The 15,538-nt window shown below is 41.9% G+C and overlaps 1 protein-coding gene across 12 annotated transcripts in view; it reads left to right on the forward strand.

The window, feature by feature from the left end:
- The first annotated feature begins 3,905 nt into the window (after positions 1 to 3,905).
- The window catches only part of PPP3CB (protein phosphatase 3 catalytic subunit beta), a 45,281-nt gene continuing 33,648 nt past the window's right edge, over positions 3,906 to 15,538 (forward strand). For 4 of the 12 annotated variants that reach the window (XM_052799907.1, XM_052799910.1, XM_052799908.1 and 1 more), the window contains exon 1: positions 3,911 to 4,333. In XM_052799907.1, coding sequence (XP_052655867.1) covers positions 4,264 to 4,333 — 70 coding nt within the window. In that variant the 5' untranslated portion in view covers positions 3,911 to 4,263. Of the gene's footprint in view, positions 4,334 to 15,538 lie in introns of all 12 variants that reach the window. The other 8 variants (XM_052799901.1, XM_052799902.1, XM_052799912.1 and 5 more) reach the window with 4 other exon arrangements.

Raw genomic sequence — 15,538 nt, forward strand, 5'->3', positions numbered from 1 at the left:
GTCAGACCTGGTTTATCTGTGCAAGATTTGCTCTATGCATCTTTCTCTTGGGATCTGGAATATATCTCTCTCTCCTGTGATTCAATTTCCTTCTTAGAGTTTTAAAAAAGTTCTTATTGGGTAATTAGATGATTCTGGGACATTGTATTGTGCCAGTTTTAAAGATATGTCGCTGTTAGAGTCAGAAGGGACTGTTCCGATCATCTGACCTCCTGCATAAGATGGTTACAGAATTTCATATAGTCGTTTTTATGTCTAACTTCCTTCTGAACTTCAATAAACAGCACTTGTTGTCTGAGATGACAATTTACTAAAACATAGTTGCTACTGTACCTTGCAGTACTCAGTTAGGGGAGGTGTCGGAAAAGTCAGATTTTAACATAACACCTTTTTGCTTAAACATCTTTTGTATGCAGCTTCAGTGTGTATTGCTTTGAGATGGAGCCAGAGGAAGACGGGGATCATCTGCATCCCAAATGGCTCCATTCCCCATGGTACAGAATAAGATGGATTGGCTTGATTATTCCATGTGCTTCTCTTGCTGAATTGTTTCTCCATTATGAAAGCAGTTGTTCAGACAGCAGTCCAGTGCTACCTGCTAGCTAACGGTTTGGAATATCTACTCAGAATAGGAATCGGGCTTTTTTAGTTTCTTTTTTTTTTTTTTTAATTTGGTATTAAAATATGTGGAATGGAATGGCCACTTGGTGGCAAAGCTGAACAGGAAGTAAAATGTGACTCTGCTTTTCAGAAATACTTTCGTTTGTCTGGCTGTTGTGGTAGATTTGTGGGAAACTGTCAGGATTATAAAGGCACACTGACTTCTACCTGCAAGGCTACGTTTCTGTTTGTAATTGTGTTCCTAAGTTCCTACAATTATAACGCTACTTGTTGTGCTAATAGAAATTTTTTGATTCCTTGAACACAAGATGTACTGAATCAATCGGCTTTGCTTTCTCTGTGAGGTGAGTTGGGGCAATGTGAATGCTCCTTCCAGAGTCTCTAGCAGATTGAGAGACAATACTATATGAAAAAGCTTCAATGACAAGCTAAAGGGCTTATGTAGAGTTCTGTAGTTCTCTTTCTCTCCCTAATGTAGGTTTTGGTATTGTCCTAATGGCAAAGGCACACGCTCTGTATTTAAATGAGGCAAGATGGAATATGTTAGAAAATTGACAACAATAAAACCCCAAGGTAACTGTGCTAGCTAACTTCTCTTTCTAGCTGTTGTTATAAAAAAAAAAAAAATTCATTCAAATTATTATTTTTAATGCTTTAAGGAGATGTCGTTTGTAGGGAGACATAACACCATTTATCACATCAACCTGATGTATTGGGGGGCGGAACTCAGCAAGATTTTGTCTGTATGAGCCTTTCCTTCTCTTTAGGTGATGCCTGGATTTGACTGGAAGTGTTTCAGCATGCAGGGCACTAGGTATGCTGCCTAGAAGCTGATAATGTCTCCTGGCACAGCACTGTAACAAAATAAAATTATGCTATGCTTTTTCCTCAGCCAGAGTTCTGACTGCATCAGCCCCTTTTACTTCATACCCCAGGAGACCAGATGCATGTCAGCTGCGGGCTCCTGAGAGGAGTGAGCAATTGAAAGAAGTAAGAGGTATCTCTCTTGCAACTGCACTTCAGGTGAGGTGAAGGGGGTGATTCCTGACAACACTCAGCAAGGTCTTGGGCTCCCACTGTGTTTGGAAATGTATGGACAAATGAATTTCTTTACAAGAATCGCTCTGCTGTTTCACACTGTCAAACGTGCAAAGTGCATTTGTTACCGAGCTTCTCTTGATCCTAAATAAGAGACTGAATTCATTCCCCCTGCTCCTTGTTCCAGCAGATCTACTTTAAGCTAATGCTAAGTCAATCGGAGCAACATTCACTTACTGCCCTTCCTGTCCCATGCTCTCACTGCATATTTTGGATGGATACACGTGTATGCTATTGAAGCAAATGAGCTTTTGTTCTGTTTAAAAAACAGGCCCTTTAAATTGGTTGTACAATGACAGACATTTGCAGAACATGTGGTATGAAGTAGTAATTCCTGCTACTGGAAAGCTTAGCAATTAAATCCAAAATAGTCATCCAGGATTTCTTCCATGATACTCTAATGTATCCCAGCTCTCTTTTTGCGTGCACGCACACATTTTACTCATGGACGTGGAATTAATAGAATTCTGGTTTTCCAAAAACTTTGGAGTCTTACAAGTGTCATTAATAAATAGCCCAAGGGTTTATAATTCTGATTCCCTTAAAATTTTCAGTTGCTTCCTTGAATGTCTTTACAGTGATGTTTCATTCAAAGTTTCTTGCTTGGACCGTATTGGCTATGTAATGAAAAAGCAAGGTCAACCCAAGCTCTTGTGTAACCCATCAATTTCAATATATTTTTGCTTGAGCCAAACAGCTTTTCGTGCTCAAGATGGCAGGTACTCACCTCAGGTGTCATCCTTTTCCCTTGGACCTGAATGGAGCAAGAACCAAGGCCTTGCTGGAAACTATTACCTCTGAACGGTTTTTCTTTCTTAAATTCCTGGTTTATTGCGTGAAATAGTTTGCACAGCTCAGTACAAATAATGCATAAGAGCTGTATTATTAGCTGAGATGCAAAGCAGCAACTATTCAGATACACTGCATTTGATTAAATATGGTTATGTGTATATGTTTAGGTGTTTGCTAGATCTGACGGGGTTTGTTGGCAGATATTTAAGTGATGCCAGATTCAAAGATTTTTTAATTTGGGTTTTTTGGGGGTGTTTTTGGTTTGGTTTTGGGTTTTGTTTTTTGAACCTCGCCAATTTCTGTGATCCAACTACAGTGCAGTCCTACAGCTAACCTGCGCTGGTACAACTAAGGATACACTAAATCAGAGGAGAGAGGGGGAAATTAACAGCTGGTACAACGGACAGTAGGAACTACTTAGCTTTTTTTCATCAGCAAAGCTAATTTAATACAGAGTAGTCATAAAGAATGACCATCTTTGCTTAGATTTACTACATTTGTACCAACCTTTCTGCCAAGGCAAAGCCCTGTCTTACGCCTTGCATATGGTTGGACCTGTTGCTCCACACAAAATTTGCCTGGTTTGTCTATAATGGAAGGGCCGTGGTCTGCTGCATTTGCAAAGGTGAGGCCAGTGGTGCAGTGCCGTTACCTCCCCATGCAGCTCTGTGCCAGGGGCGTCGGGGAGTGGGAGGGGGCAGCTAGTGCTGTGGTACCCGGGCATCTCAGTGCTCCTGGCTGCCTCCTTTGTCCACTGTTGTTCAGCTCCAAGGGTGGAGCAGAGATGTCTGGCTGAATTATCTGGCGGTGGGAGCTGGCAGGAAGCCGTGCCCAGGTTTTTCCTGGGGCGGGGGGGGGGGGGGAATCTTCTTTTCCCTCCTCCTCCATCTCCTGTCCTAGGCTGGCCCTGCACCTAAGGCCTCGCCCGAGAGCTGAGGCTGAGGGGCCTCTTCCAAGGGTGCTGTAGGCGAGAGACGCCCCGGTGAGGGAACGGGCGCTCTGAGGTGGTGCCCCAGGGGTCGACTGAGGACGCCCGTTCAGCCCGGACGGGGAAGGCGGCCCCTCCGCCGCCCTCGGGCTTCGCCGCCTGACAAAATGGCTCCCCGCGCCGTGCCGCCGCCGGCGGGGCCTTGCCTTGCCCCGGCTCCAGGAGCCCGGGCAGCCCCGCGGAGCTCTCCATGGTGGCCGCCGGCCCGCGGCCGCTGAGGGGCCGCTGGGGGCCGGGCCGGGCCGCCCGCCGCGCCGCCCCCCCGCTCTCTGCCCGCCGGTCCCGGGGGCGGGGGCGCGCCGCGGCGGGGCGCTCCCGGCTCCTCGCCCGCCTCCGCCGGCCGGCGGGGTGGGGAGAGCCCGGGGGCGCGGAGCCGCAGCGTCCGCCCCTCCCCGCGCCCCGCGGCGGAGACGCCGCCCCGGGGAGAGCGGAGTTTCGCCACGCTCCCTAACGGCCGCGCTGGCGGCGCGGCGGAGCCAGGAGTTTCGCCACGCTCCCGTAGTCCCCTCGTGGGGTGGCGGCGCGGTGCATGCCGGGCCCGAGGCGGACTGTCCCTTCGCTGCGCGAGGAGCTGGGAGCCGCGCCTGCCGCCATGTTCCGCTGGGCCGCCGCCGCCGCCCGGGGCCTTTAGCCGCCCCCGCCCCGCCTCGCCGCCGGCCGCCGCGCGGCCCTCTCCCCGCCAGCCCTCCGCCGGCGGAGGTAGGCGGACGAAGGCGCCGCCGCGCCCAGCAGCCGCCGCCGGCGGAGCCCGGCAGCGCCCAGCGATGTCCGCCAAGGAGGGGAGCAAGGTGCTGCTGCTGCCGCCCCACGCCACCAGCGAGCGCGCCGTCAAGGGTGAGCGTCCCCCTGACCCGCGCGGTCTGGCGCTGCCCGGGCACGCGGGGAACATGGCTGCCCGGCGCGGGGCGGCGGCCGCGACCCCCGGCCGGGCTGCGGCCGCCCCGAGCGTCCGGGGACGGCCGGGCTCGGAGGGGCGGCCCGCCCGCGCCTGGGGAGAGGTGCTCTCGCCTGGGTGTCTGCCTCCCGCCGGGCTGCCTGCAGGTAGGGATGGGAGCGGCGGCTCCGCGGGAGGGCTGCCCGGCTCCCTGCGGAGGCGTGGGGTGCCCGCACGGGCGTGGAAATGCCCGGGGACGGCTCGGTCTGTAGCGGGGTAGAGGCCGAGCCGGGCGCGGACGCTGCCCGGGGAGGCAGCGGGGCTGGCCCTGCCTGCGGTGAGCCCCGGGGCAGGCCGCCTGCGGGAGCTGCCCGTGGGGCTGCGGGTCAGCCCGCCGCGGGTGGAAGCGGTGCCCGGCCGAGGCCTGCGGCCCCGGCGCATCCCGCCCAGGTGCGCTGCTCAGGCGTTGCGGGCAGGAGCGTGCCTGTCCTCGGCTGGCCGGGGGCCACCGGCTTTCCCGCCGGGGGTCTGGCCCCTTCACGCCTCGTTCTTTGCGGGGGTTTTTCTCTGCCTGCGCAGAGGAGATCCTTGTAATCGCGGGAGCTGACAGCGCCGAGGAAGAGGGAGTGGGAATCCGGTGCTGCCGCCCTTTCCACTGGCTGCCGGTTCTCGGGCTCCCTGTTCCGATGGAAAAAATTCACCTTGATCTATTTCTTTGTGGCTTTTCTTGGTAGCGCAGTCTCGTGGGAAGCCTTTAGAAGTCAAACGTTATACTCCTCAGAAGAAAAAGTAAAACGTTTTAAAGTAGATACATCTGTGCAAAACTAAGATGGTCTAGCGACCAAAATGCTGTAAAATACTAAGATCCTTGCTCCGGAGCACGTCAAGTGTGTCATTTTAGTGGTTGTGGAGAGAATAATCCTTCACAACTAAAGTATCCTAAAATATATTCGTTAGATCGAAATTGTCAGTTGAGAGGATAGCGTAGGTAATACTTCAAAGAATTTCTAGGGGTTCGTTTACTGAAAGTATAGATCTTTTTATTTTTGTCTCAAAGGTTTTGATTTTCAGCTGTATTTCACCATGCCAGTGCGGACATTTGTGATAGCAGACCTGGGCTATTGGAATTCATGGCTGTATGCAAAGCAGCCTGCTTTTAAGATTGACATTTCTACAAACACAGGGTCTGATTGAGTTTGAAGGCGTGGAGATCCATTCGTTTAACTTTTTGTATAACAGGGGGTCTTGAGAAATGCAAAGGATGTCGTTGTCTTTAGCAGGTCTTAATTAAAGTCTTGGAATCCCATAGTATGTTTTGGAAATCTGCATGTTTTCCAGTAGGCTGGAAAGATTTGTTCACAGTAAGTTGTTAGTCATTTTGGATTTGCTTAACCTGTTGATTTGTTTGAACAAATTGCAAGAGTGATAGTAGAAAATGTTAAAACCAGCCTATTGGAAACTTGTACTTATTATTGCTTCTTTAACGTGTAGCGTTTAGACTTGCTGAATTTTTGTAGTTTTACCGCAGTTTGTTGTAACAAATTAAGTTCTTCAAACAACGCAAGAGGACTAATGGTAAGTGATTAGGTACTTTAGAGTGTGCTGGAAAACCTGCTGATTTCCAATCACTTAATAATTTAGCTTGTTAAATGTGACCTGTGCACCTGGTTGTTTAAAATCATAGCTAAGACTTGCTTCATTCTAACAGGATTATACCCTGGGGTTACACTTTTTCTTTGAACCTGGGTGCGTAGGATACAGAACTATTGTAAAGGTAATCGGGCTTTGATAGCTTCATCTGACATAATTACAACCAGTTAATGTTCATATAGCAGCATCTTTCTGTTCTTTCTGTTGACTTGTCCTGCCCGTACCTATCATGCTGAATCACTGGCTTCTGGGGAAAGCCTGGACAGCTGTGCCAAGCTGTCTGTGTTCTTGATATGAAGGACAGGGTGGTTTGGTTCCCCCCTCCCCCATTAGGTGCAGTGCAGTTGGAAATACTTTTTTTAGACAGCGACCCCAGAGGTGCAAGATTGCAGGTTATGTCAGTGCTAAGTGGGAGTAGCTATGCAACATAAGCACATTTGTTGAAACCACGTTAAAATGTGAGAACTATGTCATATCCCTGTTCACAAACAGATGTGTTGTCTCTCGCATACCAAGAAATGTTCACCATACTCTGCGATGCTCTCTTAAGGTGGGCCCTCTGCTTTTGTCAAGACAACACTGCATATTAGGGGGTCCAAAATTGTTAATTTTTTATACTGGAAATGTGTAGACTAGGTGTGCTGGTGAAACTGTTAAGACAACAGTTCAAATGGTTGCATAAAGTCTTATACTTTTAACTTCTGTAATGCTTATGAATTGCTGTAGAAATTGCCTTGTTTTTCATAAGTATCCACTTATTGATAATTATTAATGAATTTACTGGAATAAGGTTTGGGGATTCTTTTCTAAGCGATAATTTTTTGTGTTTATTTTTTTTAATGTGATCCGCTATAGGAGAAAAAAAAAGCGTAAAAGTGCTCTAAAAATGTTAGGGTTTTTGTGTGCCAGCTCTTTTGCCAAGAAAGAACATCCTTGGGGTACCCAGGCTTTCTGCCTCTCCTTGCTGAGACATTTCATTTGTAATGTCTCAGGTCCTTGAGAAGAGCCACAGAGAGAAATGTAGTAATATTATCTGGTGTATCTGTGTATTGGTCTGTATTTCAGCTTTCATGCTCTCTATGTACTGGGTCTTTTCGGGAGGAAGTGTGAATTCAGGACTTAATGCCTGCTTGTATTTGCATTGTTTCATCTATTGCTTTTATTTTAGCTTTATTTTCTTTCTCTGCATTACTGGAAGAGGGGAGAAGATAACAGAAACCATTAAATTTTAGAGGACACGAGAAATTAAATCCTTTACCGCTAATAATATATGCTGGCAGAAACGGGCAAGAGATGGTCACCCAAGAAAAAAATGGTTAAATTCTTGTGTCATCCATAACTAATCTTTTCTAATAAGGTAGGATAATTATTAGGATGTGTCCCCCTTTATATTTTGACCTGTATATTTAGCAATTAGTGGAAAGCGCGTATGTCTAGAAAAATATCTGAAAGGTTATCAGGGTAATGTTCATATTAGAGATACATGTAATAAACATAGTAGTGGCTTTAAATATGTAGTCTATACAGTCTAGCTGTATTGGTCTGGCATACCTTACTAAGTATGAATTGTGTCACCAAAGATCATTGGTTGCTTTTAAAGTGTATAAAAAGCTCAAATTTTCTCTTTTCATTACTTAGTTAAATTGTCTAAGTAATTTGTACTTACAGAGTTTCCTATAAATTAATGATTAGCTATGAAAATGAAATGTCTAAAGCCAGTTTTTGGCATTTGGTTCCCAAAAGGTGTCTAGCAGCAAGGCTTTTGTTAATGCTTTTTTTAATAGAGATGAGAAAACTTACCTGTCGTCTTGATTTACTGTGTTCTAAGGCACCCTCTTAATCTTTGAAGGCTGATACTTAGTGTTTTACTGTCTCGTGGAAGATAGCATTTTTCTCTATTATGTTCTGTCAAAATTGGGGGGGGGGGATTTTTTTTCTTTCAACTGCTGTTGATATTTAACTGCTGTATGTGGTTCTTTTGGGTTTGGATTTGCCTTTCTTTTTGGATGGTAATTTACTTCAGTCAGCACACTTGACCTTTCAGTGCACGTGACTTTCATACTTCAAATTTGTCAATGTGTTGTATCTGTTCTACTGAAACAACGGTTTCACTACCTTGTAATTAAGTGTTTTTCACTGATAGGGAGGAAGAAGTCCTTGTAAGCTCAAGACAGTTTGATAGAGTGGTCCTAGGCATGGCAGGGATGAGCCTTCATTGGCTTTCCTTTGAGGGCAAAGCACCAGTGCTTCTCTGACCCACCTGTGAGTAGCTACACCGCAGAGTTCTACTTGGAAGTACTCTACCCTCCCTGGTATTGCACTTTCCCCACTATGGGTGTTACTAGGCTTTGGGAAACAGTCCACAGGACCTTGTTGTGCTGAGCTAATGGATGTTTTTTGCTAAATTTGGAGATGACGTCTGTTCTTCTGGAAATCGGAGGCTTCAGTATTCCTTTGTTGTGGATAAAAGTCGTGATACAGTCTGATTAGCAAACAGTCATTTTGGGTATTAAATGGTAGCTCATAGAAACAAGTCTTCAGAGAATCCCAAAGAGAAGTAACTCATAGCCTTGAGCAGAGTCCTAAATTAAGACATTAATAGCTACTTTTTAACAATGATTTCCATGTAGGAGAAAAAGAAATCATTGCAGTATTTAACTTTAAAATTCAGAGTCTGGTAAAAAAGAAAAAAAACCAAACAGGTAAAAGGATAAATGCTCACAGGCAGCATGAAGGCTGTTTTAAAAACATTATAAGGCACTTGGAATGTCTTTATGCTGGTGGTCAGAAATGATTCTAAAGTGATGCAGAAAAGCAGCAGAGTCAAGACAGTATTAAAAGGTCATACTTAAAAAAAAAAAGTGACAGTTTTGTTTTGGGAGAGACAATGGAATGGAACTGAATTCTGACAAGTTAGTGTTTGACTGGCCCTATACTTTTTTTTTTTTTTGAGAGGATGGTTATAGTGAATGAATCTTAAAATAACAACAACAAAACCCAAAAAACTCCACGCCGAAATGGAAGCCTGCCTTAATTTCAGTAGAGCCAATTAGTAGCTGAGGCTTGGGAAGGTAAGGCCAGAGCACAAAAATCTGGCAACTACTTACACGTGTTCATTGCATAAGTAACTAAGGACTCTCTCACACATGAATCAATTCTTATTGCTGAATGGGACCAAAGAATTGTCTCATTGAAATGGAAGTGGTTTCAGAACATATCAACAAAACAAATCTTCAAAAAAAAAAATATCTCAGGACCAGAAGATACTTGTCTAGTGGCTCTAAAGGAATTCTTTGGGGGGTTTGGGTGCAAAATTGCAGATTTATTTTCCATAGCCTGTGGCATAACTCATCCTCTCAGTCTGAGAAATAAAGCATGGCAACGTTTTTTTAAAAACTCTGGATTGAACTAGAGAACTGTAGATCAATAAGTTTAATTTAAGCAGACTCAATAGCACTTGTAAGAAAGAGTGGACTAACTATGTCCCTGGAGAAATACAGTATTAAAGAGGAGTTGGTACAGTTTTCATGGATGGAAATCAAGAGGAGTTGTTAGAATATTTTGGAGGAGCCAGTGAGCTGGTTGAACCAGGCAAAACTATTCATCAGGTTCCTTCATCGGAGGCTTTAAAGTAAGCAGAAGAGGAAATACTCCCTTTTGGATCAAAATTAGTTAGGAAAGAAAGGATGTGAATAGCTAGTAAACTTCCATGGCTGAGGGAGGTTGACATCTGTCATCTGTGCTCTTTAAATGTATTGGTAAGTGATTTAGAAAACAGAGTGAATGGCAAATAACAACGCTTATTCAGGATAGTAACCTTCCAGAGATGTTTCAGAAAGCTCTTGTTAGACTGAGTGCCTCGGCAAAGAAGCTGCAGGAGGCACTGTTCTGGTAAAGGTAGAGTAGACTGCAAGGGAAGGAGCAATTCTTGCTTAAACGTAGAGGGCGGTGAACTCAGGAAAGAAACATTAGGGTCTATGTGGATAATATTGTGAAAAAGTTAGTGCGGTGGCAGTCAAACAGGCTGCCAGGAATTTAGGGATTATTAGAAGATAAGTTTAGAAAAAAGAGAATGCACTATTATGCCATTATATGCATCTTGAACAGCAGCAATTAATTTTGGTCCCCCTTCCTGATTTTCTTCTTTATCTAAAGATCTGTTCAGAGGCACAGATCTTGGCTTTCATGCAAGGTGGAGCCACAAAGATGAGAAGTCCTTGACTTGGAAAAGGGGTATCTGAGTAGGGAGTAGAGTTAAATACTGCTTACATAATGAATGGTATTTAATGGAAAAGTTGAATGGGAAACAACTGTAATTCTTGTCTCCCTATGAAAAGGGGAAATGCAGTACTAAACAAAATTTTCCAGAAATGAATATAAAGGAAAGGTGAAATACTTTTTCATATAATGTGTAATTAAAACTGTGGAATTCATAGCAATAAGGTGCAGTGGAGGCAAAAACTATAAAAGCGTCTATTCAGGATCTGGACAAAATAGTGAAAAATAGTTTTATTAGTGATCATAAACATAATGGCCTGGATGAAGCTCTAGAGGAAATCCTCAAACCACCCTGTTTGGAAAACAGTATGGAGAGGGAAAGATCTGTGAATCCGTCATTGCCAGAAGCACGTTTAAGCACTAAATAATCCTTTGGCATAACACACTGTGGCCATTTTAATGGGAGGAGCATCTTTAAATACTTTTCAAACAAATAATTATATTTTTCCTGAGAGAAACTTCCAAAAGCATCAGCCGAGTTAACTGAAAAATTACACAGACAACATAAAAGATGAATGTACCGTGGCATACTAGGTATATCAATAGTTTCATTTGAGATTTAAAATTCTATGAAACTTCTAAGACTGCAAGCACATGGTAAGTAAGGATAAAATAAATAGTGCCTGCAGTTGCTTTTGTAGGGTTTCAAGGTTTACAGGGTCATTTTTCCTTGCTTCTAGAAAGCGTGTTAATATAGTAGGTGGCATGCATTCAAAGAAGCTTGAGTAAAGGGATAGTTTTTGTGGCATTTAGGAAAAATACCATAATTTGCAAGAAACTGACTTTGCTGAATCTGTGCTTTCTTGTTTGGGATGAATAGGGTAACTCGTATCTTTTGCCAACTATTGATTCTAGCTTTCTGATTCAAGTAGTCGCTGCTGTGTGTTTGTGCTTAACTAATATTTTCAGGGTTGCTGGTCCATAGACCATCTGTGATGTCTTTATGCTATTTCTTTTCAAATCTGTTCTGCCAAATGCAGAAGGATAATTGGATATATTCTGTCCTCATAGCGGTCATGGGTGCTACATCTCTTTCTTCTGTATGGATGTTGGCAGAGGCGTGAAAACTCCAGGGACAGACTGATAGATGTGCTAGCTTTTAGGCTTTGTGATTCTTCTGAGTGACAATACGTAGACAGCAATGCATTTATAAAACCAAAATCCCACAAAACCTGACCAAACGACAGAAAAACCGCAGACAACTGTGCTGTTGTAGTAATAGACCTGCTGACAAAATGAAGGATACTGGCCTATCTTTTCACAGAACACCATGGTTGTATTGATATATGATACCACTTAGTGGAGACAAACATTATATACTGTTTCATGTATACCTACCACCAAAGCAACAAATTCTTTACAAACATAATGTCTGTGTTTAGTGACCTTAGTAATGTGAGCTGAGACTTTATCTGTGAAATCAAAACCACTCTTAAAACAGAAAATGAAATCTGGAACATTGAGCATGCTTTTGCAGCCAAAGCTGAGTTTGTGGAACACGTCATGGGTTCCTGATTATAAAGGAAAAATGGCTAATTTTCCTCCGCTGCCAGAGAAAAAGAATTCTATAAGTTATAAGGTCTTAAGAGCAGAAAATATTTTGCTTGTGGAAGTACAGTACCTTGTACAGTTGATCCCTAATAATTTTTCCTACCATTAGTCTAGAGGCTTTGATCTCATCTTATTTCATGAGCCTGTTCCAACAGGGTCTCTGATACAAGCCAGATTTAACCAAGGTTATTAAAATGGGCATATATATCAGCGTGGCTTAAATTTACAGTATCTACATGTAAGATTTTGTTAGCAGCTACTGTTGTACTGAGTTACTAGGCAATGCGAGATCTGCTTTGGGTCTGGAAGTAGCATGTTTGTGTTAGTTGCCATACTGCACCTCACAGCAGGGATTATTGTGTTGAGTAAAGTGCCATGCTAATGTAGTTTTTCTACTTTTGAACCACTTTACAATGTATTATAAATTTATCTATTCAGATTGGTGCTACCTTTGATGTCTGTAGCATGCTTTATTGTAAGCTATAAATGTACCCAGAGGCTTGTAGAAAGTCAGCATAGAACTAGGTTTAGAGGTTTTGCTGTTGATATTTCTGTTTTAAGTAGTACTGCAGTATAAAAGAAAGGTGGTTTTTTTCCTCTTTCTAAATGCATATACAAATAGTAATAAACCCCATCAAAACCTTTTTGTTAACAAATCCCCAAAGCTACTCACTGTTTTCTTTGCCCCAGCGTTACTGTTTAAAATTTTGAATCAATATAGTTAAAATTATATCATGCATACATATTTTAAAATTGAAATGGATTAATTTTGACTAGTAAGCAATGGTTTATTTTAGAAAATCTTGTATGTTGTTGTAAATCATGATGTGTTACCTTTGTTACTAACATCAATACTTTTACTAATAGGATATAGTCTGTTATTTTGTATTGCAGTGTGTATTGCTTTAGAGATTCATCTCTAAATGCTTTTCTGTTGTTTAGCTTTGCTGGGAATGGAAGAAGGGAATCCTTTAATGACCAACACCATGTTATTTCCTTAGGGTAATTCCTCTTAATTACCATTCTGTTACAGTCCCGAGAGTCCAGGTTATGCACAAAGACTTTGAAACGTGGGTTATATTTCTGTCTTGGAACACATCATGCTGCAATTCTTTTTCCTTAGGCTATAACATTCTATTACTATTTCATCAAAGGTTTAATTAAACCCATTAGTTTGCAGAAATTGTCTACATGCTTCAAAAATTATCATCCTTAACCTATTAAAAGGTGTTATTTGTAATATTTTTCAAAGGTATGAGAGATAATGTAGTGTTAACTATCATTGAGACAAAAATTAAAGTATAAAATGGAAAGAAACAGTTTCTATAGTAAGTGTTACTGTTTTATTCAGCTGGGTGATGCATTTAAAATCTTTTGGCCATGTTTTATTCTGCCTTCTCTGAAGATTATTGTAAAAAAAAAAAATCCTTCTTGAGCAATAGGAAAATACATTTATTGTATGAAAAGGATTTTGTTAAACTCTGAGGAACTAGTTTTAAGACATCATTTTTTCATGAGGCAAATACAACTTTACAGATGCTTCACTATTGATACTAACACTTGTGATTTTTTGGACATTATGGATAACCCCTGGATATAGAGAGTTTTTAATTTGAACCTTCATAAGTATACTAATTCAAATAATTTGAGACAGTTCTTTCTAGACACTGGACAGAAACATCTGTTTTTATAGCCTCCCAGAAAAATGTAACTTGCTAGACAAACTCAGAGCTGTAGTTTGTTAAAATAGAATTAATTTTTGTGCAAATCCGATCTGAAATATATTACATGGACATCTGCCATGTGCTTAGAACCCTGAAATGTTTCTGAACTGTCATAAGGAAGAGGTCAACATCATCTTTCTGAATTCTGCAGCCATTGGTAGTCATAAGTCAGTAACAATTTGCACATAAGAGAATGAAGAACAGCTGGTCACCTCAACAGACCTCTACCACACCCTGCATCTACCTAAAAAACTCCAAGAAGAAAAAAGGGTCATCCTTCACTTAAGTAGATTGTTATCTAGGAATAATACTAGAACTAATGAAGTACAATTCCTACAAAACTGTGTCTTGCAGGTGATTGACTTTGTTTCTGGGAAGGTATGATCTCTAATGCTTTTGCAACAGTTAAAACAGGAGAAATCTACTTTGTGAATTATCTGGTCTCTCATAAAAGGATGAGCTCAACTTTGCATTGCTGAAGGCAGTTGTGGGCCCACAAATAATGTGTTAAAAAAAGTGGGGGAAGAAATGGCCTAAAACTGATTTATGTACAGATTAATATAAACTTCCAAATAATGCAAAAATAACAGTAAGAGAATATGAAGGTTGGAAAGACAAGTTCAAAAAAACCAGTGAATGCTAGAATTGATGCTTGCATGGTCATAATTAAGGGCTTCTAAAAAATAGTTAAATTTATCTTTGTGGAACAATGGATTTTTCTTTTTCAGAGACAGATTTATGTTTTTAAACAATTGTTGTGCATGGAACAGAAGTGGTTGTCTTGATTTCTTAAGTATGTTAAGTTTATTAACATTTGGACTACATGGAACTTTAACACTTCCAAATGAAACTTGAACCATTACTAGAGGAAACTGGAAGGAAAGGCATGCCATTTCTTTTCTGTTAATAAAATACTTTATGTCCAAAAATAAAGTGCCAAATTTGTTCTACACTGTGTAATGCAAAGGCACATTTTTCAGCTTCTTCCTAGTTAGAAACTTATAAGAGGAAGAATAGACAATTCTCCAGTTTATTTTCTAATATAATTTAATTTCAGTGAATATATGTATGTGATTTATGCATCAGTTATTTTACCGATAGATTTTTATTATTGCATAAAACAGAGGGATAACAACGTGTTGCTAGTAATCTAGAAGTCAATTTAAATGAAGTCAGTGAATGTTTTGGTATTTAAGCATTGGGTTTTGGATTGTAAAGTTTAACTTTGGAGAGTAAGAAAATAAATAATCTATCTACAAGTGTATTCATACTACTGGTTGTTCTTATCTTTGACTAGATGTGTTTCTCCAATTTTTCTTTTTAAACATATCTGAAATAATATTTAAATGGAGAGAAATTGAATGGTTTTGCTCCTTTTCTCTTTTGTTTAATTCTTTCAATAGTGGTATGCTTTTTTTGTTGGGTTTTTTTTTTCAGATTAGTTTTATTTCCTGTAATGCTGCATGAGTGTGATGATATTCTGATGCACTGCTTAGTGGCAATTTTGATGTATCCTCTTCTCCCATGTCTCACATCCATATTTCACTTGTGCAGTAACTGAACTGCCATTGTTTGAATTCATGTAAGCTGCCGGACATCAGATGTGCTGTCTGGGCAGTTGCTGAGCCTGGTTTGGTCCCCAACCTCAGACCTCTCATCTGCTCCACTTCTTTGAGATATGGATCACATACGGCTGTTTTTGACCCACAAGCCAGGATCCAAGGACTTCTGATACTTACAGTAATTTCTAAAGTTGTGTCTAGTATATGGACAGCCTCTACTCCTAGTTTTATCTTCTTAGGGACAGCACAACAGGCAAATAAGGAAAACAAGCTCAAAGAAGGAATTTCAACCTACAATGGCAATGTTGTAGGCTCCCATAATTACAGTTTTTTCTGATAGTATGAACTTGTTCTGCTGCTCAGTCCGTGGTTTGACAGAACTTCAAAGTGGCAGAGTCCA

This window comes from Harpia harpyja, chromosome 10 (genome assembly GCF_026419915.1).
Source record: "Harpia harpyja isolate bHarHar1 chromosome 10, bHarHar1 primary haplotype, whole genome shotgun sequence".
Lineage (NCBI taxonomy): Eukaryota > Metazoa > Chordata > Aves > Accipitriformes > Accipitridae > Harpia > Harpia harpyja.